Raw genomic sequence first — 27,006 nt, forward strand, 5'->3', positions numbered from 1 at the left:
TCAGGGGGGGGTAGTAACACAACATTGTGACGTGGGCTATCTACGGACGTGTTTTTCCCCAATGTAAATGGAATCATAAGGTTTTCAGTTTTGTAGTGCTGTTAATGGCAAGTGTATTAATACTATCCCGTGTACTGTTTCTCTACTTAACTACCGGGGGCCGTACCGCGGAGAAGCCCCCACCCAAAATGGGGGTCCCATTTAGCCTGTCAATGAAAATCTATGAAATATGGGGTACTCGGGGCCCCTCGTCACATTCTGCAGGTGTACCCCATCATTTTGCGTTACTTCTTTGTTATCCACCTGTACAGCATGACCGACATTGTCGGTTAGGCAAATGTTAGCGCTAAACTGCGGAACCTATTTTTCCTGCTTCTAGTCTATAAGAGATTTAATGGTATTAGATGCATGGTTTATATTTCAAGTTGTTAGTTGGAGTTCTTTAGTGTGTCGTTATGATGATGGGATGTACGAAGAGCTTTGATATGGTGGTCAGCGCCATCTACGGATACTTTAGCAACATTCAATGGTTTGCTAAGAAAAATCTTTGATATTGTGATCCGAAGTGGACAAGATGTAAGTATGTGGGGCATTATGGCGGACTGGAAATGCCTCTCTTGTAGAAATATGGGCGGAGGTACATGAGTTAATCATTTGTAAAAACTAAAAGAATAAGCCTGCTGTTTAATTACCGCTGATTTTAACTGCTGTAAATTACAGAATTTACTGTTACATAATTTACCGACGTTAGCTGGAATTCAAACTCGTCTCATGTGGGTCAGGGAAAATCGCAGCAAAAAGCATTGACCTCACTGCACTACATTCCTGGACAGGAATTGGGGCTGCAGGTATATGAGATACAAAAAATTCTGGGATGGAGGTATATGGGATTTTCTTTTAACAAACTTTTTCTGTACAAGTATATGGGTTGTTATGATATAGACTGGTTGACGTGGTGTTCCTGGGTGGAGGTGAGCGAGCTGTGAGTAGGGCCACTGGAAATATGAGGCATGGGAGGATCACATTTTGCGGCAATGCTGACTAAATTATGCAACAAGGTAGGCGCGAATTATGGTACTTAGTAAATGATTACAGCATTGTTTAGATTTTTTTTTCTTCTTTACACATTACCTGTGTCTGGGCAAATATTCCACCTCATAAGTAACAGTTTAACACTCTAATACAGCCATAAACAATTGGAAGGTGACCAGTTGACTTTTGGCAAGGGCCTTCAGCTGCACTGTAACATAAGTTACTGCGTTGTAACTTTGATCTATTTGAGCTAGGAACACATTTTTTTGGGTTACAATCCTGCAGATAATGATGGATAATGCAGCAAATTCTTAATTATGTGGAAAATGCAGCAGCCGAAAGAGTCGCATAATTCCAGTGGCCCTGTTTGAGTCATTGCTGTGTTAGAAGTGATTAATCTGGCATTGATGGTGTACTGTCTGTTATGAAATAGAGGACCTGAAATTGTATGTCGATATGACCGGATCAATTGTTATTGGTGTGTACTGTATCTTAAGGGGTGAGGGTTTTTCTTCGTAGGTAAATGCTTTGTTTTAAAATGGATCAACCTGGAGCTTGATCGTGTGCTGTCTTATATAATGGGTTGCACGAGTTGGAAATAGTTTTTTTGTTCTTTCTAAAATGTGGTGTTGATTAGAATAGAGTTTTGGCTTCTTTCCCTTTTGGCTAGGGTTACATTGTGTGTATGTTTTTTAAGTTGTAGAACTACTTGGGGACTTACACTTCTTTTTAGGTTTCGCCTGCAGAAGCTGCGCTCTGCGCAGGCGAAATCTAATGTTTACTATATGGGCTACAGGAACGTCCCCCGGCTCCCATTGGCTAGCTCCATAAATGGAGGCTAGCCATTGGGAGCCGGATCTGTCCGTCAAGGCCGGACCATATTCGGGGGCGTTCCCGAGATTTTTTCGCTCTCCGCCTCTGCGATGTCGTCATCGCGGCGGTGGGCGGAGTTTCGTTTTTTTTTTATGGGTTTGTTTTTGTCATACGGCCGCCGAAGGAAGCCCAGGTGAGTGCTTGTTTTCTTTTTTGCCACGTCTCAGATTTCGCCCCTCGCTAACCACCCCACCCCATTGCCCTCAGTTCGTGGCTCCTTCTCTAGGGGGTCTTTTAAAAATATTTGTTTTAATTTATTCGGTACGTGAGAACGCTTATCTCTTTCCTGTGACACTGAGCCACATGGAGGAGCATTACCGATGATCACTTCACTCGGCACACCTAAACTACATTTTGAGCATACGCAACCATTTTTTCACATGCAATGTAATGTGGACCCGTACCGGTCATTCATTTACATTTGGTTTACATTGGTTTAATTACCCTTGCAATCAGAACCATACGCACATATCGGGTGTGAGAAACCGTAACATTTATCAAATCATTTGTTGGGTACACAATGGAATCTATACCCATTGCTTTCACCAGATGTCTAGTCTGTTTTGTGACCTTCTCACAGCCCCTTCACTACAGTGATTTGATGCATTTAGTTCCGAAGCGTGCAACTATTTTTTGGTGGTATTGTGTGGTTTGGTGAAAGCTGATTGTGCTTGGAGAGGTTTTTCTTCAGTAAGAGGTGTGCAATACTGACACCCAGGCATGAGGAAGAAGTGAGGATTAATCTATTAAAATATGTTGGAACGGAGGTCTAGGTTATGTTCCCAAAAGAGAAGGCCGTATCAATTTTTGTGGCATTTTTTTGAAGCCTCATTGTCTATGTCTTCATGTGATATTTTGCTTTATTTAGGATCAGAAGGTGTCTTGGGGTACTTTGTTGCCTTCTGCCTGGCACAGCATGTTGTATAGTATCACCAAAAGGCACTGTGGATGCCAGTAAGTCCGAAAGGCAACACCAATTGACTTTGCCAATGCTAGGGAGTGCAGAGTGACTAGGGAGTGCAGAGTGACTAGGGAGTGCAGAGTGACTAGGGAGTGCTAGGGAGTGGAGAGTGACTAGGGAGTGCTAGGGAGTGGAGAGTGACTAGGGAGTGACTAGGGAGTGGAGAGTGACTAGGGAGTGCTAGGGAGTGGAGAGTGACTAGGGAGTGCTAGGGAGTGGAGAGTGACTAGGGAGTGGAGAGTGACTAGGGAGTGGAGAGTGACTAGGGAGTGCTAGGGAGTGGAGGGTGACTAGGGAGTGCTAGGGAGTGGAGAGTGACTAGGGAGTGGAGAGTGACTAGGGAGTGCTAGGGAGTGGAGAGTGACTAGGGAGTGCTAGGGAATGCAGAGTGCAAGGGAGTGCAGAGTGCAAGGGAGTGCAGAGTGCAAGGGAGTGCAGAGTGCAAGGGAGTGCAGAGTGCAGAGTGCAAGGGAGTGCAGAGTGCAAGGGAGTGCAGAGTGCAAGGGAGTGCAGAGTGCAAGGGAGTGCAGAGTGCAAGGGAGTGCAGAGTGCAAGGGAGTGCAGAGTGCAAGGGAGTGCAGAGTGCAAGGGAGTGCAGAGTGCAAGGAAGTGCAGAGTGCAAGGAAGTGCAGAGTGCAAGGAAGTGCAGAGTGCAAGGGAGTGCAGAGTGCAAGGGAGTGCAGAGTGCAAGGGAGTGCAGAGTGCAAGGGAGTGCAGAGTGCAAGGGAGTGCAGAGTGCAAGGGAGTGCAGAGTGCAAGGGAGTGCAGAGTGCAAGGGAGTGCAGAGTGCAAGGGAGTGCAGAGTGCAAGGGAGTGCAGAGTGCAAGGGAGTGCAGAGTGCAAGGGAGTGCTAGTGTGTGGGCTGTGAGCTGTGTGGACTGTGTGGGCTGTGTGGGCTGTGAGAGCTGTGTGGGCTGAGAGAGCTGAGAGAGCTGTTGGCAATGTAAATAACAATGCCATTTATTTATAAGTTAAAAAAAAAAAAAAGAAATGTCATGAGCAATGCCAATAGCTCTACCTTTTCCAAAGGCGAAACCATTGCATTGTAAATGCTTGTTTCTTACGCATAGCTCTTGGTAATTATTTTTCCCTGATTTGCAGCCGGCTGATATTTCCTAGCTTTTTATTCTAACAGACAGCCAACAAAGAAGCCTGAGGAGGTGCACCACGAAAATACGCAGAGTTGCAGTTCATGAGTAACTGGAGGCAGCGTATTCTTTACTGGAATTATAAATTTCTTTTTGCTAAGGTAGATCACTGAGTTGTTCTGAGGATGTTCACCTGCCGTACAAGGATAGCAGGAACGACTCATGATTTAAGTGCTTCCTCACCAGACCACTCAGCAGGTAAAGACGATTGATTACGTGTTTATCAAGCTACCTGGCACTCTTTCTCACTTTAGGGTTCTTAAATGTCTATGTGAGTAGTCTAGCAGAAGCAATCACTTGCAGGTCAAAATGTACTTACAGTACTCAACTACACCATTTGGCGGAGGCAGAGAAAGTGAAACTCTGCACAGTGATGCCGCACAGCAGACATGGTCTCAAAATATCTGACTCACATCAACCACTGAACCCCATGCAAATAGTGGTCAGTGAGCCTATTATGATCAAGACACCAGAGCATGAGACGACAACGGTTACACACTCTATTCCATTGGTTTTTCCTCCAAGGATCTGACCCAATTTATGTTACCTCCATAAATAAAACATATTTCTTTTAAATCAGTCTCTTGGGAGTACCTCATATCTACCCAGTCACTCAACCAATGTCTTAGGCTGGCCAGTCTCATTACACTGTATCTCAACCAGCCGCAAAAGACAGGAGCCGATGATGGTATTCATGTGGTATGTAGTGCTTTAGAAAGCCCCTTGCAATAAAAAATAAAAAAGACATTACAGAACTACACCATATAACCTAAAAAATTCAAGTGAAATTCCTGATGCCATTAAAATAAACAACAGCATGTAGAGTTGACTCCAAACAATTCATGGTCTGGACTGATCTATTTGCATTAGTGTGAATTCCTCTTCCTGGAGTTTAGCACACAATTAATATTAATTGTTCTGATCAAACTTCAATAGATGGCATCGCTAGCCTCGGAGGAGGCTCGGAGAAGTCCCATTACCTTACTGTTGGAGCAGACACAATAAGTACTGCGTCACACAAGCAACAGTTTAAACAAGCATTGGAAATGCAATTGTCTTGCATTTATTTGAGTTTTAGAGCTATTGGCATTGTAAATGGCAATGTAGTTGAATATGCTACAGCAAATCAACGCATACATTTTAATTCAATAGCATAATAGCATAATAAAAAAAGCAATACTGCATAACCATACAATCAACCCCTAGAAAACAGCATCTCACTAATAATGCTTTACACTTCCCTTAGACCATGTAAGACTTCAAAAAAGTTACCTTAAACACATCCTCCCAGTTGTAGAGCATTCGCTCCAACTATGGCAGAGTGAATTTAAAATTCATCTCACAGTGGGAAATGTGATTATTTTGCCCCCCCCCCCCCCCCAACTTAAGGTGAGGACCCAGATAATGACTTGGAAAGAAAAAGCATGTTGTACGGAATGGTTTTGTGGTGGTCCCATCGTACTAGGATCACCACAGGCTGAGTTATGGGCATAAATGTGTTTTGAATAAAGGGCCCGCAAAGCTTTATGGGGCGGATTTTAGTAGTGCAGTAACTATTATAATATCGGCTTCCCTGCTGAGCCAGGAAGATTCCCAGTAAAATGTTCCTTTTGTTTTCTTTCCTTTCTGCGGGCTCCCAGCGCGTTACCCTTTTTTTAATGGGCGCACATAAAAAGCATTTGTTTGTCAAGTTGACAAAGAAATGCTTTTTTTGTAAAAGCACCTCATGACGCGCTTTCACGATAATGTCGGCCACGCCCAGTTCTAAGCCATGTAACAGGGAGTGTTGTCACAGGAGGTTACAAATTGAGATAAGGCGGTACTAAGGAGGGACTACTAAGCCTATTGACCAATGAAAAGACAGTTTCCAAAGGACAATCACACAAGCCAAATAAAAATATGGGCGGAGCTTCAAGTCCATACCACAATACAGCATGCCTTGCAGGGCAGTGCATGCGCTGCCCAGGTTCGACCTAAAAATGATGAGCTACATCTGACAAGTAACGGTGAACACATTATTAGGAATATGTTCACGTCACATACATTACTTCCAGTACAGTCTGGATTATTTACACATCTAAGTTAAACACGTGCTTTTGTTCACTACACTTTTATGTAAGAAGGCTGCAATTCAACTGTGCGCTTTTAAACGGATGAAGATTATGCTGTAGTGTTACTGAATAAAACAGATAATGTACAACACGGATAACGTGGAAAAAACTAATTCAGTTTACCAGAACAAAATATGATCTCAGAAGAAAAAAAAAAAAAAACACAGGAGCACTGCTTTTATTTAAGAATATGGAGGGCTTTAAATACAAGGGTGTTCAGTTTTTATGGCAAATCAATATGTTCTAACTAAATAAATCATGGTCGTTTTTAATTTTAAAAAGAAGTAGTCATGTAACACAGGGTGTTTCCCTTTAGTTCCAAAACGTGTCCACTCATCTTAGTTGTGTTTCCTTACTTTTTCTCCCCCAAAACAACATGCTCCGTAAATAAAGGGTAATAATCGCATTTTTTTTAATGCCTTGCGTGCATAAAATATGCTGAACTTGACTTCCAAAGAAGTATGTTCCAGCTCTAAAGTGTGCCCAACCTTTATTCCAAAAGCGTATCCTTGGAATGAAGGATACTCAACTTGTATTCGAACTCTCCTGTGTGCCAAATAAAACGTGCCCTTCTCTTACTCAAAAACTGTGTTAACAAAATAAATTGCGCCCCACTCAACGTAGGTGATACTTTTAATTTCTTGGGGGCACCGTTTTCAGTCCTGAATACAAGTAATGCCACTGTATTTATTTATTTGAGAACTTTTAGACACGATTAATGTGTGCAAAACAATTCGTAGGGGCCCACAAGCTGCACTTTCGAACACCAAGGCTAGTCTAGTGTCCACCTCGTGCCTCCCTCTTCCACCACTCTACAAATCCTACATCTTATCTCATTCTTGTCCTCTCCCTCCCTTCATTCTACATCGTGTCCCGGTTTGTCTGTCGTCCTCTCCTCCTTTATTCCCCCTTTTCTGCCTGTCTCCGTTAAAGTTTGATAATAAAAAAAAGAAGATCTGGCCGCCCAAAATGAGCGACGGGCACATCATTAGCACAACAAATTAAAAAGGTCTGGTTTTAGGGTGCAGTGAGCACTATGTATAACCTAGATTACCACTTCAATACGCTCGCATAGACAATTAGATCACACTAAGACTACAACGCCCACAATGCATTGGGACATCAGACGACGGCTTGGGACTGGCAACAGTGGCCACCCAAACTCAAAACGAACTAGTTATTGAATTAAAGGTGCTTATCAGTTCAAAAACGTCTTCACTCAAATGTGCTCACATACTCTTACAAAGCATCGTAGAAACAGAAAAAAATTGAACATTAGACCACCACAATGTCACAATGGGTAAAATTAGCACGAAGGAAGACAGACACCAAAGCCTTGCACCACCGGTGCGTCACTTTTTCCCCATGTTAAAAGTGACGCACCGGCGGCGCAAGTCCTTCATAAATAAGGCCCCCGGTGTGGAACCAACCGAGTCATTTAGTGCGGTGGTTGTACCATGATTTTTTTTAAGGGCAGTTATTATTGCAAGCAATACAACATGCAACCAAAGCAAACAAAATTACCTTGAAGAAAAAGCTCTATCTAGCGTAAACTGAATAGACCAAGGTGAAGAAACAGGTAACTTTGAGAGTTACAGCATAAGAGAAATACTGTGGCCTTTAATGAGGTGGGCGTGGCTCTTAGGTGTGCAACGTGTATTTCCAAACAATGATGCAGCGTGCATGATGATGGGGTTAAAAGGATAACATGGGGTAGAAGTATTCTGATGCCAAGTAGCCTCTGCGGCATCCCTGCCCTGGCTGGTGCCCCCTGCACACCTGGCTCTCTGCAGCAGCACTCCCAGAGCCGCCCGCCTCCCCAAAGAAGGTGTGAGGGCTGCTGCAAACCAAGAGATCAAGCTGCGGACCGCTGCCTTTACCTGCTCTCTGCCGGCTGTCCGCTCCTCCGCCGCTCCTTTCCTTTTCACCGGCTGAGGCTTCCTGTCAGCGGCCAGGAGGAGCCTGCCATCCCTCTGCGCAGCGGGCGGTGGCGGTTCCGGCCGGTCACGATACTTGCCCTTCTTCATATCTTCTCCCCGTTCCCTCCCCCTGGGTCTCCGCAGTGGTACGACCCTCCGGACACAGACCGAACGTTGGGCGGGCGATCACACTGGGCGGGGGGAGCGCGTGTGTCCAGCCTCGCAGTCTGAAGCCTCGCGCATGATGGCATCCGCCCCGGAGGTTATTGTGCGCCGGGAGGCGTCCTCCTTGTCTCCGTCAGCGCTGTGCAGTCCGGTCGGTGAAGCCTCCGCGGCATGGCGCGTCACCCGGCCGCCCCGTCCCTCACACACTCCAGCACAGTTTCTTCAGGTCTCCGCCCTCCTCAATTTTCTTCCCCCTGCCTCGCAGAACTATTCTCCTGTCAAGCTGCGTGGCGGAGTGCGCACGCGCAGCAGAGGCGCGCGAGGAGTTGGCTGCGTACACACACGCTTAGCGCTGCAGCACGCGCTGCGGGATGCTGAGCAGCACTGCGTAGTCAATGGGAAGTCTGCAGCATTACTGCTGCACTCTGCGGTGTGTGATGAAGCGTGCACTTTGGAATGCTGCTGTGCAGGCAGCAACAACATCCAGATGAATAAAACAAGTGACGTGCATTATTATTTTTAAGTTTTTACAGGGTACATCCTATTCTTCTTAAATTTACAATTGTCTTTGTTGCCGTGCACATTTTCCATGGGGTCTTCTGGTATATAATGTTATCAGGGAGCACGTTTTGCCCTTTGGTGGATTGCAAGCCTAGGGCTTTTTCAAGGTTGTAACTACAATAATATGAGTAGAAAATTGAGGTTAGCCTCACAAAAAAACATGAAATAAACCTCGCTAGATATAACTCGCTGGTGGATATATGGCTGGAATTTAACCCATTAGGCACTGGCAGTACTTTTTACTCAGCACCCCACCAAACAGTAGCTCGACTGGACTACTTCCTTATCTCTAGCTCTTTAGTTAGCAGGGCTAAAATAGAATGTCTTCCAAGAATAATGTCGGATCATAATCCGTTGGTATTAAGCCTAGCATCGACACAAAAAGTAGGGAAAGCTAAATCAATATGGACATTTGAGAGAGGTTTGCTGAAAGAAGAAGACTATATTGTAAGGATGAAAGATTGGATGACTCAATTTTGGGATATAAATAGATACTCAGCCTCGGCAGACATGGTTTGGGATAGTTTTAAAGCGGGAATAAGAGGAGAGACACTGAGTTATACATTACGAAGAAATAAAGAAGAAAAAGAAATGGTGGAAGAGGAAATTAGAACTCTGATCGAGCTGGAGAAGATGCTATTAGATGCAATAGAAAGACGAGAGCCCATCGATCAGATACTAGTGGCTATAGAGGCGCAAAAGGCGGAAACAGGGATCACCTTGGCACAAAAAACAGCAAGAAAATACCTAGCAAATAAAGAAAAATGCTATGAATACAACGAGAGGGTGGGGCACCTGCTTGCAATAAGAACTAGGCAATCGTTAGCTGCAGGTGAGATTAAAGAAATTAAGGACGACAACGGAGTAACTGTTAATAAAGTTGAGGAGGTACAGGAGGTGTTTAGAAGATTTTATGAGAGGCTTTATGACCAGGATAAAAATGATGGAGAGATAGAGCTGAAAAGCCTGGAATATCTAAGGGAAAGCCTGCAAGAGGGATTGAGCATAGAAGAAAGGGACAAATTGGATATGCAGCTAACGGTGCAGGAGATAAGGGACGCAATATTTAGCTTACCCTCTGGTAAAGCAACAGGCCAGGATCAGATCCCGGTAGAGTTTTATAAAACTTTTTGGGAGACATTAGCTAAAGATATTTGGTCAATTTGCTGCTTGGCACAGGGAGGTAGAATAGTTCCCCAATCTTGGGCGGGCGCTGATATAATTGTTATATTAAAAAAAGATAAATCCCCCACTGAGCCGGGTTCTTACAGACCTATCACTCTGCTCAATGCCGATGCAAAAATATTCTCAAAGGCATTGGCTAATAGATTGAGTAAGGTGATAGAGAGGGTGGTGTGCCCCATGCAGCATGGGTTTATACCCGGGAAAGGAACTACCGAACATATTAGACAGCTGATTACCATTCTGGATGCTGAGGCAGCCTCGGGGGACCCTGTCGCGGCTATCTTTTTGGATGCTGAGAAGGCTTTTGACAGGGTCTCTTGGGTCTACCTATGGAAGGCTATGGAGTGGGCTGGTATTGGTCGAGGGTATATAACCGCAATTCAGGCACTATATAAACATCCTAGTGCCAGGATACGCATTAATAGATCATATTCCAACGCAGTACAGATCAGACGGGGAACTAGGCAGGGATGTCCAGCTTCACCTCTATTATTCGCAATTTATTTAGATCCTTATCTGAGAAGACTTACAAAAAATAGGCGGATTAAGCCAGTCTTATTGCATGGAAAGAAGTATAAAATATTTGCTTACGCAGACGACGTGGCTGTTATAACACCTACACCAGAGGAGTCATTGGCTGAGATAGAACAGGAGGCAAGAAAATTTGGAGAGGTATCGGGATATTCAATAAATAAGGGAAAAACACAAATAGTTCAGAATAGACATAGTACATTTTTAGATGTAAGAGTTGTCTCAGACACAAAATACCTGGGTATTAAGGTGACAGCGGATTTGGGAAAGTTAGTAGAGATAAATATGGAACCATTATTAGACAAAGTCAAAACCAATTTGGAGAGGGTCAATAACTTACACTTGACTCTCATGGGTAGAATTAATTTTGTCAAAATGGTTACTTTTCCGAAATTTTTATATTTGTTTAGGGCAATTCCACTTTTTATTGAAGGGATATGGTTTAATAAAATAGAATCAGTAATTAATAAACTAATTTGGGCACAGGGGAAGACACGTAGGGCATACCGTTTTTTAACTCTTTCACGAGAAAGGGGAGGCTGGGGAGCACCTGACTTTAGATTCTATTATTGGGCAACAGCTCTTCAATACTCCAAAGGACTATTAGGTGGAAGCGCTCAGGAGGAGGAGGGGGGAAGAAAGGGTCCGGCTAATGTATATGAAGCCCTCTTAGGTAAAGTGGCAGAAAACGCCTTAGTAACAACAGTGGACTTCGCATATTTTAAGCATACAAAATTTAAGACCCTGAGTGCGATTTATAAAGTTTGGAAGGCAATAAGGAAAAGACTGGGACTGGGAAGGTATAACAGGTATTTAAGGCTTTATATGAACAACGATCTTCCAATGGAAATCTTCCGTGACACAGTTATGAGGGAATGGGATGTAAAAGGGATTAAGAAACTGGGGGACCTAATGGATGCAGAGGGGGTAATTTTAACATTCCAAAATATACAGCAAAGATATAACATAGCTGGGAATAATTTCTTTAAATACCTCCAAGTGAGGAGTTACTTTCACACAAAAACAGGGGGTGTAGGAGGGATGAAGAGCTGTAGGGTAATGGAATACCTGGGAAGCAGCCTGGCATGCTCAATAAGACAGCTGTATGCAGAGCTCCAAGTCTATAAGATAGACGATAGAGAAAAATACAGTAATAAATGGAGAGAACAGGTAAAGGCTCGACCGGAAGATTTACAAACTTCTTTAGATTATGGTCGAACTATTTTATGCTCAGCGACGCTTCAAACTCAACATTATAAAACAGTCTATTCATTATATTTCACACCAGCCAGAATAGCCAGTTGGGGCGGCTCCTCTGGAATAACGTGTCCAAGGTGTAATTCTACAGAGGCTAATATAACACATATGTTTGCAAACTGTCCACAACTGTATACTCTAAAACTGGCGATAGAAGAGTTTTTGGATAAATCACTGGGAATACAAACAAAATTAACTGAGGAGCTGATAATCTTGGGGGTAAGCCTAGATGTAAATACAACCTATCCAGAATTTTTATTCATGGTCACTGCAGTATTTAGGATAATTGTAGCCAAAGCATGGAAGGAGAAAACAGCACCGACATTCCAAACGTGGGTAGCTAGACTACTATCTACATATAACCTGGAGAGGGCCATATATGATAGAAGAGGAAGGAAGGCAAAAGCTCTGGGTGATAAGATATGGCTACCTATTGAGAAATGGAAATGCAGGAAATTTGTCTCTGATGGTAGCTGAGAAATTTGTTAACTCTATAAGGTTTATGGAGAGAACGCAGGACGTATTATTTTGAAGACTGGTGGTCTTGGATGCCTCTCTTCTTGGATGGCTTGAATATGTATTTTGGTTCTCTTCCCTTTTGCTTTGTTTACTTTTTTATTTTCTCATCTGCTGTTTTGTTTACTTGTTTGGTAATACAAATCTGTATTTGTTGCAAATGACTATGTAATGCTGTAAACACACCGGATGTAAAAGAAAAATTTGGGGGGGGAAAAATTTTGTCTGAATAAAGATATTTAAAAAAAAAAAAAAAAAAAAACATGAAAGAAGATGAAGCACATTTTGTAAGAACACTTTTGTATACACCATTTTCACCATTTGGTGTTTGCATAGCACTGCACACAGGGAATTAGGACGTCAAGAGAATCGAAAAAGACGCACCTCTAATCAACACCTGGGCATCAATTATATTAAACCCCAACCATTATGCAATGCAAGGGAGGGAAGAGAAGCGAAGGACTGCCTTGGACAAGACAGGTGGAGACAGTAAGGGTACATGGAAAGGACAGACTCCCTTCCCGCTCTGCACAGCTGTGGAGCTTTTCTTGTATACCCTACCACGTGGGAAGGCAGGGGTATCTATAACGAAGACAGGGATATGTATATAATCGCCCCATCTTCTAGTCCTGGCAGGACAAGAGGGGGTGAAGGCATTGATGTTTTTTGATCTCTCCCACGCTTCTGTAGAAGGCTAGATAGAGCTCTGCATCAGTGGGCATAATTATGCATTATGGTGTGCATAATTGAGTATTTGCTCTTCTGCTGCACTACTTCACTTTTGTCCCTTTTCCTTCCAATCTTGCAAACATTGTGGGATTTTTAATAATAGGTGAATTTACCCACATAAAACAACATGTTACATCGCATGCACCATTTTTCACTGGCTGGTGAAACGTGTTTTTAGGTGTGGCCTGACAGCACAGCTGTCGCAGATCTTATGTGTCAGGACCTAAAAAAGATCTTTCAGGAGTACTACAAAGTGAGTCGGTGACTCCGCGGCGCTCACATATTTTAATTGAGCAGCAGTTGAGTGCTTTCACAGAAATAGTGCTTCACCCCCACTCAGCTGTGATTGTTTCACTTGTTTATTCAGCCGCTCGAGCCCGCAGCAATATGTCTGCCTAGAGAAGGCAACTAACACATGTAAAGTAACAAGCTCACAACGGGATGGATGGGGCTTGACCTTTCAGCTGCACACACATGGTCCTGTCATGCTGTTAAAATGTCAGAAAAAGTGGATAATTTTCCTTGATCGTTTTTTTCTGATAGCAGGAGGAAATACATGAGAAATATATTGCTGTTTTCCAGTAGCACCTTGATGGTTGCCAGTTTATGTGCACCTGAATATGGCTTTTTTGATTATGGTCCGAAGCTTATGGTAAATGCTATGAGCCTTATCGGGACATTGGGAAAAGGTATGCCAGTTTTTACGGATGGATTGTTATTACACTACTAAAACCTGTAGGCAGGTATGTTGTTACATGGAATCTCACAGATTACTATAATATACAAGGGTTATGGTGTTGGTGACCCATCCTTACAAACCATGGGATAACAAACGTGTACTACGATAGTCCTTATTAAACTCTCTTAGCAGGTATTTTACATTGGTTTGACAACTGTAAATTTGTACATATTTGTAATGTTATTATCGGATACCTGATGGTTGCTTTGTGGGTAAGTGTATTACCAACACAGTTGGTCCGAGTTGGCTATGTTGACAAGCCATTCATAAAGGTGATAGATTGTCATGAAAAGTTATGATAATGTAAGTAGGCAAGACATATTTAGTGTGAAAAGCATATGTTAAAGTCAATAGCACTTAATTGTGGATTGCTATTACTCTGTATAAACGGATACAGATAGGTATTTTGTTACATAGAAGCTCACAGCTTAACATGGTTGGCTAGAGTTTTGATGTTGGTGTCCCTCTGACAAACCATGGGGAGAGAAAAGTTAGACTGTGAGAATCTTAGTTGGCTCTCTTCGGAGTGATTGTGTTTTGCTTTGCTTTGCCAACTGTATTTTTGTATACTTTTGTAATTTTATTACTGTATTCATGAATGGTGCCTTGTGGGAAATGTTACAACCAGTATAGTAGGCCTCATTTGATGATGGTGACAAGCCAACAATAACAGCATGGTCCTTATCAGTTCACTGGTAAAAGTTATCCCAGACTCTGCAGATGTGTTAGTAATTGGGTTACTGCTTGACTGCAGTGTCAGCACTGGTAAAGCAGTAACCACAATCCTACTCAGGGTAATGCAAAACCAAACCCCAAATGAACCTTTGCTCAACCCACTGGTAGCTTGGCACAGAGCAGTCTGGCTTAACCGGGACCCAATGTCCAACGTATTTGTGCAACACTTCAAACAGTAAACCAGTGAAAACTCCACACAAAAAAGAATCCCACACCATGTTATCAACATAGAACATAATTAAACCAAGGCTAAAATAACAAAAATCCAATCAGTAGAACCGGAGATATTACATTTGAAAGTTTTTAGATAAAATAGAGCCAAAAAGCACAAAGCACCAACTGTGGATATCTGGTCACGACGGACCGATACAAAAACACAAGTTCCGGCTGACCGCGATGGAGCGCATGCCGGCAACAAGTACCCAATTAGGCCCGCTGAACAGGGTACCTTGAATCCTGGTTTGCGGGTATCCGTTTCGAAGATGCGTCTGTTGCACGATGCAGCAAGACTGTGGTGCGAGGTCCTGTTGCGTCAATGTGGAGAATCCCATTGATGGACCTTGCAAAGCGAAGTCCGTTGTTGAGGATGCGCCACTCAGTCAGGGCGATGTGTCGGTTCTGAAGAGTGGCGAGGCTGTGATGCAGATTCCAGTGTCATCATCAAGGCTGCTGGTGATGAGGGATGTGAGAGCTTGCACTGATGATGCATTGCACAATGGAGGTTCCGATGGCGCTGCAGGTTGCGGCAGTGATGCAGGTATTTGCAATGGGTCCAACCCACGCAGAAGTAGATATGCGTCAGTTCTGCCCAGGTTTGTGCTGCGCAGCGGAGAAGATGCATCAGCTCTGCTGGATCCACAGAGGTTGGCAAAGCACCGTAAGCTCATTTCCTAGGGTCAGTTACTGGTGTGACACAATTTGGTAGGGTAGACTTACAGATGGCATAGTCCAAGTGCAGATCCAATTTTGATGGAAGCCTGTTATGTCCCGAGGCTTCAGATCAGGAGGCCATCCAACAAGCCCTTGGAGTCACTCTGGGTTTTGAGTACAAGAAATACAGGTCAAGTCTTCTCACCAAGAAAAGATGGCAGCAGGTCAGCACAGCAAAGCAGGAGTCTAGCAGAGTGCAATCCAGCAGAGTGGCAGTCCTTGTAACAGCACAACAGTCCTTCTTCATGCCAGAGTATCCACAGGTCCAGAAGTGTACTGAAGTGGTGGTGTCAGAGGTTCTTCTTTTATACACAGTTGTGCATTTGAAGTGAGAAGAAACCTCTAGAGGCATGCATTTGAAGTGCACAGATGCCCTACCTTCACTGCCCTGGCTCCAGACTAATTACAAAGGGCATGCAGCCCTTTGTGTGGAGACAGGACACAGCCTATTAAGGTGTAAGTGAGGCTGGGTCCAGCTCCTCACGCCCATCCTGCCAGCGATGGCCCAACCAGTCACACTTGATCTCCCATTGTGTGTGGCTGCCTAGAAGGAATGCACAAAGCCTAACTGTAAACTACACCTAGTCTTGGGATCTGAGACAGGCTGTAGGCACGAAATGGTTAAGGCAAGAAAATGCCAACCATCTAAAAGTAGCATTTTGCGAATTGTAATTTAAAATCTGACTGCACCATAAGATAGGATTTTAAATTAGGATTCCAAATACACCAAACATGATCCAATTATCTCTTTTCATTTGGAAATTACAATTATCAAAGGTAATAAAGCAACTCCAATGTTATCCTACTGGAGAGATGGGCCTTGGAGTAGTGATAAACAAATGTAAGAGTCTTTCACCCCCATGCCATATAAAACTTAAAAGTACATGTCCTGCTTTTTGAATACATTGCACCCTACACTCTGGCCTGTCCAGCGCCTATCCTGGGGGTGGCTTTAATGTATTAAAAAGGAAGGTTTAGGCCTAGCCAAAGGTTTATTTTGCCAGGTAGAAATAGCAGGTTAAGACTGCACACATAGGGTCTGCAATGAAAGGCCTCAAATATGTGTAAAGGGGCTACTTAAGTGGGGGACAAAATCAGTGCTGCAGGGCCACTAGTACCCTTTAGTTAACAGGCCCTGGGCATATGTAGTGCCACTCAACTAGGGTCTTACAAGTGAATTAAATATGCCAATTGGGTATAAGCCAGGTTACCATGTTTTAGGAAAAGAGCACAAGCACTTTAGCACTGGTTAGCAGTGATAAAGTGTTCTTAGTCCTAAGGCCAGCAAAACGAAGTGAGCACAAACAGGGGGTATGAAGGCAAAAAGTTAGGGTGAAACCACGACAAGGATGCCAGGTCTAACGAGATTCATTAGCAATTAAATAATGCATGCATCTTTATATATAACTATATATCAATATTGATAAATAAAGAGACTTTGGGTCAGCCCTCTACTGCCATTGGTCTGTCTGAGTTTCATTTACACTCTGCCTCCATCCATGACAGCGTACTGTATGGGGTAATTGTTTAGTCCCCATCAGTCATTTCCTCTCTTTCCCCAGTGAATGACAGCATTTCCTGATCACACGAGCACATCTCCCTGAAGTGAGCACACTTTACTGTCAGGGATGGTTGGCCAATCATTAATTTTTAATTTTCTTGTTTTATAGTTCCCCTTTCATTTCTTTGATTCTCCTCTTTATAATTGAAATTTTCATACGAGGATACTACAGCTCCCCAGACAGTGCTTACAGGCCACTTGTTTGCCATTTATTTAATCTGCAGTGCGCCACATTCCAAGTGGCCACTTCCTTCAAAGCAGGTGACAACTATAGACTGCTGGTTCAAATGGTTTATAATTGTCCTACCATTCTAAGATTGTCAACATTTTGGATCTGAACATGGCGGCCATGTTGTAACTTTAAAACAACAATAGACTTTGTGCAATACCACTGCAAGACGGAGACCCATTCCTATGGTTCTTTTCGTTATTACAAGCAAATGCCTGCTGTGTTTGGATGGTAGCATGTGTTCTTTTCTTGATTGTATTTTTAAAAAATGTATCTTGCAGATGTTTTTGAGTGTATGAAAGTTTTATTGTGGTTGAGTTAAAGGGCAAATGTATGAATAAATAAGTGAGTGGATGAACAGATACATGCATGCAAAGATATGTGGCAGTATGCTTATATGATAACTTATCGAAAGTTAAAGTTCGTCAATGAGATGAAAGGCATTCTCATTCATAAGCCAGACTTATCAGCATTGCCAATGCTTGTTTAATAGGTATACCATTCGGTTGTATACTTTCTCTGCTTTGATTTGTTGACATGTTAATGTTTGCAATCAAATGTGAGGGAAACTAGATGGCGGCTCTCTTAAAATGTTTGACGGATTCCAGCAACCACATTCTATGATGTTCTTAAAAATTCAGAACATTTAGCCAATCAAAAAGCTTCTTTTTGTTTTCCCATTTTCCCCAATGTTTTTGAATATAAAAAAAATCTCTTTTTATGGCTGAAAGTCAGCTAACCATAAATGCACCAAACCAATTAAAGACACCAAATAGAAGCATGCATTGTGTGCCTGCAAAACCTGGTATGTTTTCATTCAGTTGCATTTTTTCATTCACAACTAAAGTGATCTATCGGGATCTCAATGTAAAAAGCTGAAAAACACTTGTTTTTGGGCCCCTTTATAACTTTTTCCTCTTTGACTAATATGCATTAAATTTACTAGGAGGAGCCTAAATAGGCAGTGGGGTGGAAGTGATCATCAGTGAAAAAATGTGGTTTGTTCTTTAGATTGTTCTATCAGTCTTAATACAGAGGCAGGAATGCTGCCACTAAGATATTTGTGTACATTACACCACAAGCAATGTGGCCTGTATTTTTATGGTTAAGTTTAATTTTTCCATAAGAAAAGATGAAGTGTATCATAAACTTATCTGGGATGATGGGATGACTTTGAAGTCCTAGAGGACATTTTTGGCCGGATGTACTAAGCACTGGTTGCAAAATACTGGTTGCGACTAATATTTTTGCGACCAGTATGGCATTTTGAACCAACCCATGTACTAATAAGTCAGTTAGCAGAATACCAAATTATAGTGGGTTGCAATTCGACCTAATTTATAAATATTAATGAAGTAGGTCACTATTTGCGACTCCCTACAATTCGCAGCCATCACAGTGATGATGGCTTGCTGAGGTCAGCAGACCGTCATGTCTATGTTTGCTTTTAAATAAAGTTCAAAATGAATTTTTCCTTTGGAGAAACTTTACATAATACATCCTCACTCAGCTTATACACCCACTTTCACACTTCACACAATTAATGCTCCACTCAGGAAATTAAAGCAGTTATGCACAAATTTAATAAGCAAAGGAAAAAAATTCACAATAAAAGCATAGTAATGTACACTTCAAGAATTTTTTTTCAGGAACACTTAAAAACACAATAAATCGTAGTAGAATAATTTCACTACACAAAAAGGAGAACCCAAAAAGACAGTAATATTTGTCTTGCAGTTGTTAATTTGGAGAAATAGGCAGCACCTTGCATGGGCATAAATTCCCTGTCTAATTCTGATTGCTGACTTAAGCCAAATTTAACAAAAAAACACTCGGCGTCGACGCGTTTTGGTGAAACAATCACAATTAAGCCGCCTTCTTCAGGACACAGATATTTTTTCCTTCATTATTTCATATTTGCACGTTAATTACACCGGTGCCAAAGCACTCAGTTGAATGTGTCTCCAATTCAATTTTGGATGATGCAAGAATCATTCAATAGCAACTTTATAAAATCTCTGATGAAGTAGAGAAGAACTTTCAATATTCAATAAATGTCAATGGAGTCACACCCTTTAAGTCAATTCAAGATATGTGCCACTCGTTTAAACGAACCATAACCGAGAGAAGGCACCAGAATAAGCAGGATCCGTCAGATGTAAAAGCTATGGATATGTGTTCTGGTTACCCCTAAGTCGGGGGATTTAAAGAACCGTAGTTTTCTCTATAAGAGTTACTGAGACGTGTTCCGGTCTTTATGAATCATTGAGTGGCACATACCTTGAATGGTGTAAGGTTTCTCTAAAGGGAAAATTTATTTTGAACTTTTAAGTTATTGGGTGCTCTGTCCCTTTGGATGATTTTTAGAGCCCCTCTCCTTGGTTTTCAATGCTTTTAAATAAAGCAATATTTATTTGTAAATGCAGTCCGTTTCCTAAAAGGAAAACGAGATGCGTTAAAAAAAAATGTAAAGGCTAACTAACATTTTTTAATAGAATGCAATTGTCCATGGGGCAACTGCTTACTCTTAAAATATTTTTGTCAACATTCACAAAGGAAGAAGGGGTATTTTGGGGACCTCTTCCCGTTTACAAATGGGTTACCACTACATTGTGTAGTAATATATTGATGTTTTGTGACCAGATTTTGGTTGCAAAATATTAATACATTCCATTCCAAATCGGTATTTGTTAGGTTGCCCTAAACACGCCCTTAACACACCCCTTGCAAATACCGATTTGGTATGTAGTGGCAAACACAAATTACAGTCAGTAACGTGTTACTGAATCGCAATTTGTGTTACATACGAAAAGGCCTTTTTGTGGTCACACACAGCCCGTTTTATGAATCATACTCTTTGCGAATGCAAAAAACCTTAGAACATCTAGCCCTTAGCTACAGTAAAAACATACATAAATGGAATTACACCACATCTTACATGGAAGTAGGCCTCTACTCAGATTAGGTGCTTTTTGAGAAATTTCCCTAAAAAAGATGTTGGGTCTCTTTCAAGGGTTAACCTTTTGTAAAGTTTGGACTGTTAGGATCCAGAATATTTGCTGGATAAAGAAATGATTTTGAATGTAAAATCAAATCCGATTGGCTTAAGTCTCTATTTTTGCCATTGTTCATGCAGTGAGAACAGCCACAAACTGATTGAAAATTTTTCTCCATCCGCCATTACGCAATGCAAGGGGTTTGAGAATCATTCAAAAACCTGTCACATAAAACATATTGTGGGATGAAATGGAAGGGTAAGGGAGGAAGTGGAGGGGTAAGGGAGACACACCAAAAGGTTCTTGGGGAGAGGGGGGTTCAAAGGACCTGGTTGAGGCCATATTCTGCACTTGAGTCTTGAAGTGCACTGACTTGTCTTGCTTTAACTGGGGCCAAAATACTTTATTACTAAATTAACATACTAGCAAGCCCCTCAAATGTAGCTCAGACTGAAACATTATTACTTGAAATGGTATTGAATTCGACCTCATAATATTTTTATCAAGTTGTTTCGGTGATTGTGCATTCTGCTCCTATGCAAGGACTGTCCTCTGAAGCAGAGATACAAACATTTTACAGTGTGGGCACACTGACAAATCTGATTGGGCAAAAGTTGTGAAATCATGGGCACATACTTATGTTATTAAAAAAAAAACTCTCAAAACGTGACTTGATGAGAAGTTACTGAAATTTGCTAGTTTCGGTGAGCAACCAAACCACAAATCACCTCCAAAAATACAGCACACTGTGCACAGCCAGATGCTATGAAATACAATGAAATGAAAACAAATTTATAACGCGCAGAACTCAGCCCAATGGGCATCAAGGCGCCTAACAAAATAATTGCAAGTCCAGAGAGCTAATTACTGGTAGGCTTTCTTGAAACACCATGTTTTGAGGGCCTTTTTAAAGAGGGGCAGTGAGGAGAAAGATTTAAGCTCCAGGGGAAGTGCATTCCAGAGACGAGGGGCAACTGTAGAGAAAGCTCTTCCTCCCCATCTGGTCTTCTTAGTCCGAGGAATTACCAAGAGATGCTGTTGTGATGAGCGTAAACTTCTGCTGGGAACATAGCCAGAAAGAAGTGATCCCAACCCATCAGAAGTTCCTGCTTTCAGAGCCCTATGCACTAGACAAATGATTTTGAAAGAGATACGGTGCTCTACAGGAAGCCAGTGAAGGCTCTTTCTGGCTAGAGTTGCAGAGGAGGAGCAGGGAATGTCTAGTACAAATCTTGCTGCCGCATTTTGTACTATTTGGAGACGGTGGATCAGTCCCTTATTGATCTCTGCGTACAGTGAGTTGCAATAGTCTAGTCTTGAACCGACCAACGCAACCACTGTCTGTTTTCTAGCTTCCGGGGAGAGGTAATGCACTATTCTTCGAAGAATTTTAATGACTCCCCAGCAGGTGGCCACCATTCTGTTGACCTGAAGGGTCATTGCCAGCGAGGTATCAAAAATTACCCCAAGGTTTCTAGCTGAATGAGAGGGGACAGGGCAGGTTCCCAAGGATGGCGGCCACCATTCATTTGACCATACATCCTGGTCCCTTCCAAAGATCAGCACCTCGGTCTTATCACCGTTCAGCTTCAAGGAGTTGAGTATCATCCAGTCGGCGACTGATTGCATACAGCTCCTGAAGCTGGACGCGGAGGTGCTAACCGATTGGGCCAACAACACCATGATCTGAGTGTCGTCTGCATACGACACTACTTCCATTCCCTGCACTTTTACTAATCTCTCTAGGGGGGCCACGTAAATGTTAAATAGGGTCGGGCTTAAAGCCGACCCCTGTGGAACCCCACATTGTAGAGATTTAGCAGGGGAGAGGTATTCTCCCAGTTTGACCCTCTGTTCTCTATGATCTAGAAATGAGGACAGACGGCTCAACGCGGGCCCCTCTACTCCTATCTCTCTCAATCGAGATGTTAAGATCGAGGGAGATAGGGTGTCGAATGCTGCGGTCAGATCGAGTAAGACTAGCAGCGTTGTCTGTCCCTGATCCACTTTCATTCTGATGTTGTCTGTTACAATGGTAAGTGCGGACTCTGTGCTATGGAATTTACTGAACCCATGCTGGTTCTGATCTAAAAACCCAGAGGAGTCCAGGAAGGCAGACAGGTGCGAATTCAGGTGAGCCTCAAGCATTTTAGCGGGGGCAGGAAGTAAGGAGATGAGCCTGGAATTTTTCAAGATTGTGGGGTCAAGGGAGGGCTTTTTAAGTAGTGGCTTGACAATCGCTTTCTTCCAAACTGAAGGAAAAACCCCCTGTGACAGGGCACCATTCATTACCTCTAGTAAAGGAGGGAGTTGTGTGTCCCTACAATCCTTCAGCACTTTGAGGGGACAGGGGTCCAGAGGAGAGGAGGATTTGGTCCTGTTCAACAGTGAATTAAGGTTATCGAGTGTGATCGGTGGGAAGTTGGAGAGAATCTTGGTAGGATCTTTGGACCAGGCTTCCAGGTTTGTGTGGGCCTGGATCGTGTTGACCCCAAGTGATTTTTTCTGTGTTTCCAGATTAACGGAGATCTCATCGATTTTGGCATAGAAAAAGGTTGAGATCTTATCACAGAGCTCCTGCGATCCTGTCACTGGGTCTGGAATTTGTAGTGAACAGAGGGAATCTACTACCTTAAACAGCTCCTTTGATGAGGTGAGAGAAGTTGTAAGGTCAGAGAAAAATTCTTGTTTTGTTTTAATGACCAAGGCCTTATATTCCGCTAGCGATCGTTTATGGGTCTCTCTGTCCATAATGTCCCATGTTTTTCTCCACTTTCTCTCCTGCCTCCTGCATCCCTGTCTCATCAGCCTAAGTGTTTCAGTGAACCAGGGGCAGAGGGCCTACACCTTGCTGAATATCAGCGTGTTGCTGGTGCTAGAGCATCTACTGCTCCAAAAATGGAGTTGGCAAGTTTTTGTGCCGCCTGCTCTGTGTATAATGGCAGGGAGACAGAGCTAATGAGAGGGGCCAAGGAGTCATTAGTGATGTTTTTATAGTTCCTTTTACCCTCTCCCTGAGCCTGTCCCTTCTTAGATGTGTCTAAATGAGGAAGGGTCAATTCTATGGGAACTGCCAAGTGGTCTGTCCAGACCAGCGGTTCAGGAGTACCCGTCTTAACCCTAGGGTCGTTGGAGAATACTCCATCTAGCGTGTGGCCTGCCCGGTGAGTTGGACCTTTTACCAGTTGAACAAAGCCACAAGCTTCAAGGGGCTCCACCAGGGACAGAGTGTCTTTAGAAGTAAGGTCATTTAGGTGAAAATTTAGGTCCCCTAAAATAGTGAAGTGGGACTTGCCAACATAGGGCTCCATAAGTCTGAACAGGTCACTGCTAAAATTTGATCTAGGCCCTGGGGGCCTGTATATAAGAAGGCCTACAAAGGATGCTGATGGAGATGAGGAGATAAAGTAATGCAGTACCTGGACGGGGTCAGATGGTGCCGACCGAGCATTAATACGGCAGGTAAGATGCGACTGGTAGAGAATTGCCAATCCTCCACCCCTACGCTTAGCTCTGTCAAATCTGTGCAATGCATAACCCTCTGGGATTGCCATTAAAAGGTCATGACCTGAGGTCTCCGTGGCCCAGGTTTCCGTGATAAAGACCCATACAGGTTTTCTAGATGTCACAAAGTCATGGAAGGCTACATTATTTTTAATTATGGACCGAGCATTGATAAGGTATCCTTTCTCTGAGCGAGTACTTTTAGACGAGGAGCAGATATTTTGAGGGGGATAGGTAATCATGGGGAAATATCAGAGTTCCGGGTGTTATGTGGGGCCATGAGTTGTAGTTCCTCCGGGATATACCTATGTTGGCATGTGGAGTCTCTAGGTTTCATGACCAACATTTCCTCCAAGGTATAGGAAAATACTATCTGGGAAGATAGCTCAGGGGCCCCAGAGCGCAGCCCGCCCTGCAGCCCGTCCTGCAGCCCGTCCTCAGCGCGGACGGGCGCAGACGGGCTGAACTCTGGCGTAACTCCGGCGCTACTGTGGCGCGCCCGCTGATCGCGTCCGCTGCGCGGAGCCATAGCCGTATGGTTTTATATTGGTGACTCACCCAAGATGGCTGCCGTTCTCACTCCACCCGAGTCCCAGGTATAACAGCCCTAATATTGGCCGCACACTCTGGGGGGAGGCAGCGCTGAGTTAATAAAGTGCAAATCGCTTTTTTAAAATGATAGAATAAAAATGAAGCCTTCACCCGAAAATCGGTTAGGCAACAAACGACGCGCTAAATCAGCGCGCTAGTGCTGGGGGGGAGAGGACACACAGGGCAAGTGCTCACAAGTAAAAGTTCTGTAACAGGACAAAAGATAGACCGCCCGGCTCAAGCCTCAGGCGTTAAATGCAATGTACTCGCGAATGGGGCGTTCTGCTGGTTTTATATTGGTGACTCACCCAAGATGGCCGCCGTTCTCACTCCACCCGAGTCCCAGGTATAACAGCCCTAATATCGGCCGGACACTCTGGGGGGAGGCAGCGCTGAGTTAATAAAGTGCAAATCGCTTTTTTAAAATGATAGAATAAAAATGAAGCCTTCACCCGAAAATCGGTGAGGCAACAAACGACGCGCTAAATCAGCGCGCTAGTGCTGGGGGGGGAGAGGACACACGGGGCAAGTGCTCACAAGTAAAAGTTCTGTAACAGGACAAAAGATAGACCGCCCGGCTCAAGCCTCAGATGCTACACTAAGACAAGTCTAGGGGTAGGCATGTTGACCACAGCCCTGGCCAAAGACCAGGACCTGTACCCAGAGTATGCTTGTCACTGCTAAAAAATAGGCATGTGAGATCTGCAATCTTTTACACTCAGTGATGAAACTGAGACCCTGGGCGGTGCCTTTTGGGGAGTTATGATTTTGCTGCACGTTTACAGGTGATTTTCAGTCGTTGATAGGGTTTGCATTGGAACCAAAAGGCCGCTCCTGTTGCCGTTTTTGAGGGATAGTCATATGTGTAATATCACCTGGCTCTCCACTCCCCCCTAATAATCTTTCTGCATCTCTCAGGCAGTGGCACGTTTCACTTATTTGTGTCACGCCTTTCAGCAGAATATGGCGGGAGACCACCTCAGACTCCCACAGAGAAACTGGCCTGGCAGTGATCTAGAAAACACATGAGTCAGACCTGCAGACAGTCTTCCTTGAGGCTAAAAACCAATAAAACCAATAATTCATGTCAGGCTGAGAATTCTCCACCACCCTTCACTCTCTCTACCTGAAATAACTCCAGCACACAGCATCGAACACAGCTGTTGCTTGTTGTGCCCATTACGCATGTGTGTTCCTTGAGAGTCTGTTTTTATTGAGGAGGCATCTGGACTTGCTTTTGTTTTAGGGACCTACAGTGAAATGTTAAATATTATCTGTTTCTTTTGTTTGTAACTTCAAGGAACTTGGTACAATTAAACACGTTGAAACGCCTTCATGGATGTTATTAAGGCGTACTCCTGTGAATTTCTGAGAATGCCAGAAATTTGAAAATCCACCCCAAAGATATATATATAAATATATATATATATATATATTTTTTCTGAATATTTCCCATGATTTTTACCACAAGTGATAGAGATAAAAGGGTGAAAGGGGGAGGAAACTTTAAGGGTTAGAAATACGAGCTAGCATGTGCCTGTCCCCTCAAAATCTGTCTCCGACTGAATCGTTATTATTGCAAAGGCGTTTTAATTCGGCTTCAAAATATTTGTATCACTTTGTTTCAGGTGTTTATAAATTATTCTCTTATGGAAGGAATGGCCTCTGAAACAGAAATACCGACAGTTTACACTGTCTGAGCAAAGGGTAATCTAGGTAATTCCTCCTACACTGACACATGTCTGGGACTCTGATTGGTCAGAAATTGTGTGCTTACGCTGTAAAAGAGTGCTTGTATTGCAAGTTTTTGCCATTTAGGAAAGTTTATGCTCCCTGCAGCAGGACTAAATTGGTTATGATTGCAAGCCAGTAATTAAGGCAATGGATATGTTCTGTTTATTGTAACAGCGTAGGATAATTTAATACGTAAGGACTACGGGTTATGTAATTAATGTAAAAATAATATTTTAAAGCCAATAGGCCTTCATCAGTGGATTATTATTACAATGTGTTAATGAAGGTAGACAGGGATTGTGGTACATGCATTCTCATACATTTTTGGTGTTGGTTTCCTAATCTGATAAACCTTGGGGATAGAAGATTTCCACTTTCATAAACCTCTCTCAGAAGGCGCTGTATATTGCTTTGTCAGATGTAACTTTGTGCATATATGTAATTTTATAAATGTATACCAAACATTTGAATTGTGGGAACACCCATGTGCAGTACCGCAGGCCTGACTTGGTTATGGGGATAAGCTTTGATAAAGGGTATAGGCCTGCTAGGTTCATTGTGAGAAATGAAGTCAGATGCTATAGGTATAATCTGTTTATTTTGAAAAGGAATGACAAAAGTAATATGGCCAAGCACTAACTTATTTATTGTGAAATAATATATCAAAGCCAATAGGCCTTAAATGCTGAATTGGTATTATACTCTATTAAGGCCTACAGACAGGTACTTTAGTACTTGAAATTTCACACCTTACTGTAGCAAGCAAAGGTTATATAGCAAAGGTTATAGTACTGGTTACTGTCTTTGATAAACCCTGGGGGTGGAAGATTTTGACTGTGATAATCCTTGCTAGAACGTTTTAGGCGAGTCAGGCAGCTTTAGTTGTCTTCCAGACTCTTGTAATCTAAGTAATTCATAAAAATAGGCATACATACATACATATAAACAGGATGTATGACATTACAACGCATGCATTTACATCGCATGCCTTTACAACGT

General features: G+C 43.0%; 1 protein-coding gene across 2 annotated transcripts in view; it reads right to left on the minus strand.

The window, feature by feature from the left end:
* Positions 1-8,595, minus strand: part of MAST2 (microtubule associated serine/threonine kinase 2) — a 1,587,681-nt gene extending 1,579,086 nt beyond the window's left edge. Inside the window, exon 1 of one of the 2 annotated variants that reach the window (XM_078671709.1) lies at positions 8,006-8,595. In XM_078671709.1, the coding sequence (XP_078527835.1) occupies positions 8,006-8,152 (147 nt within the window). In that variant the 5' untranslated portion in view covers positions 8,153-8,595. The remainder of the gene's footprint in view (positions 1-8,005) is intronic. The other variant, XM_078671708.1, reaches the window with a different exon arrangement.
* Between the last annotated feature and the right edge of the window lie 18,411 nt (positions 8,596-27,006).

This window comes from Lissotriton helveticus, chromosome 1_2 (assembly GCF_964261635.1).
Source record: "Lissotriton helveticus chromosome 1_2, aLisHel1.1, whole genome shotgun sequence".
Taxonomy (NCBI): Eukaryota; Metazoa; Chordata; class Amphibia; order Caudata; family Salamandridae; genus Lissotriton; species Lissotriton helveticus.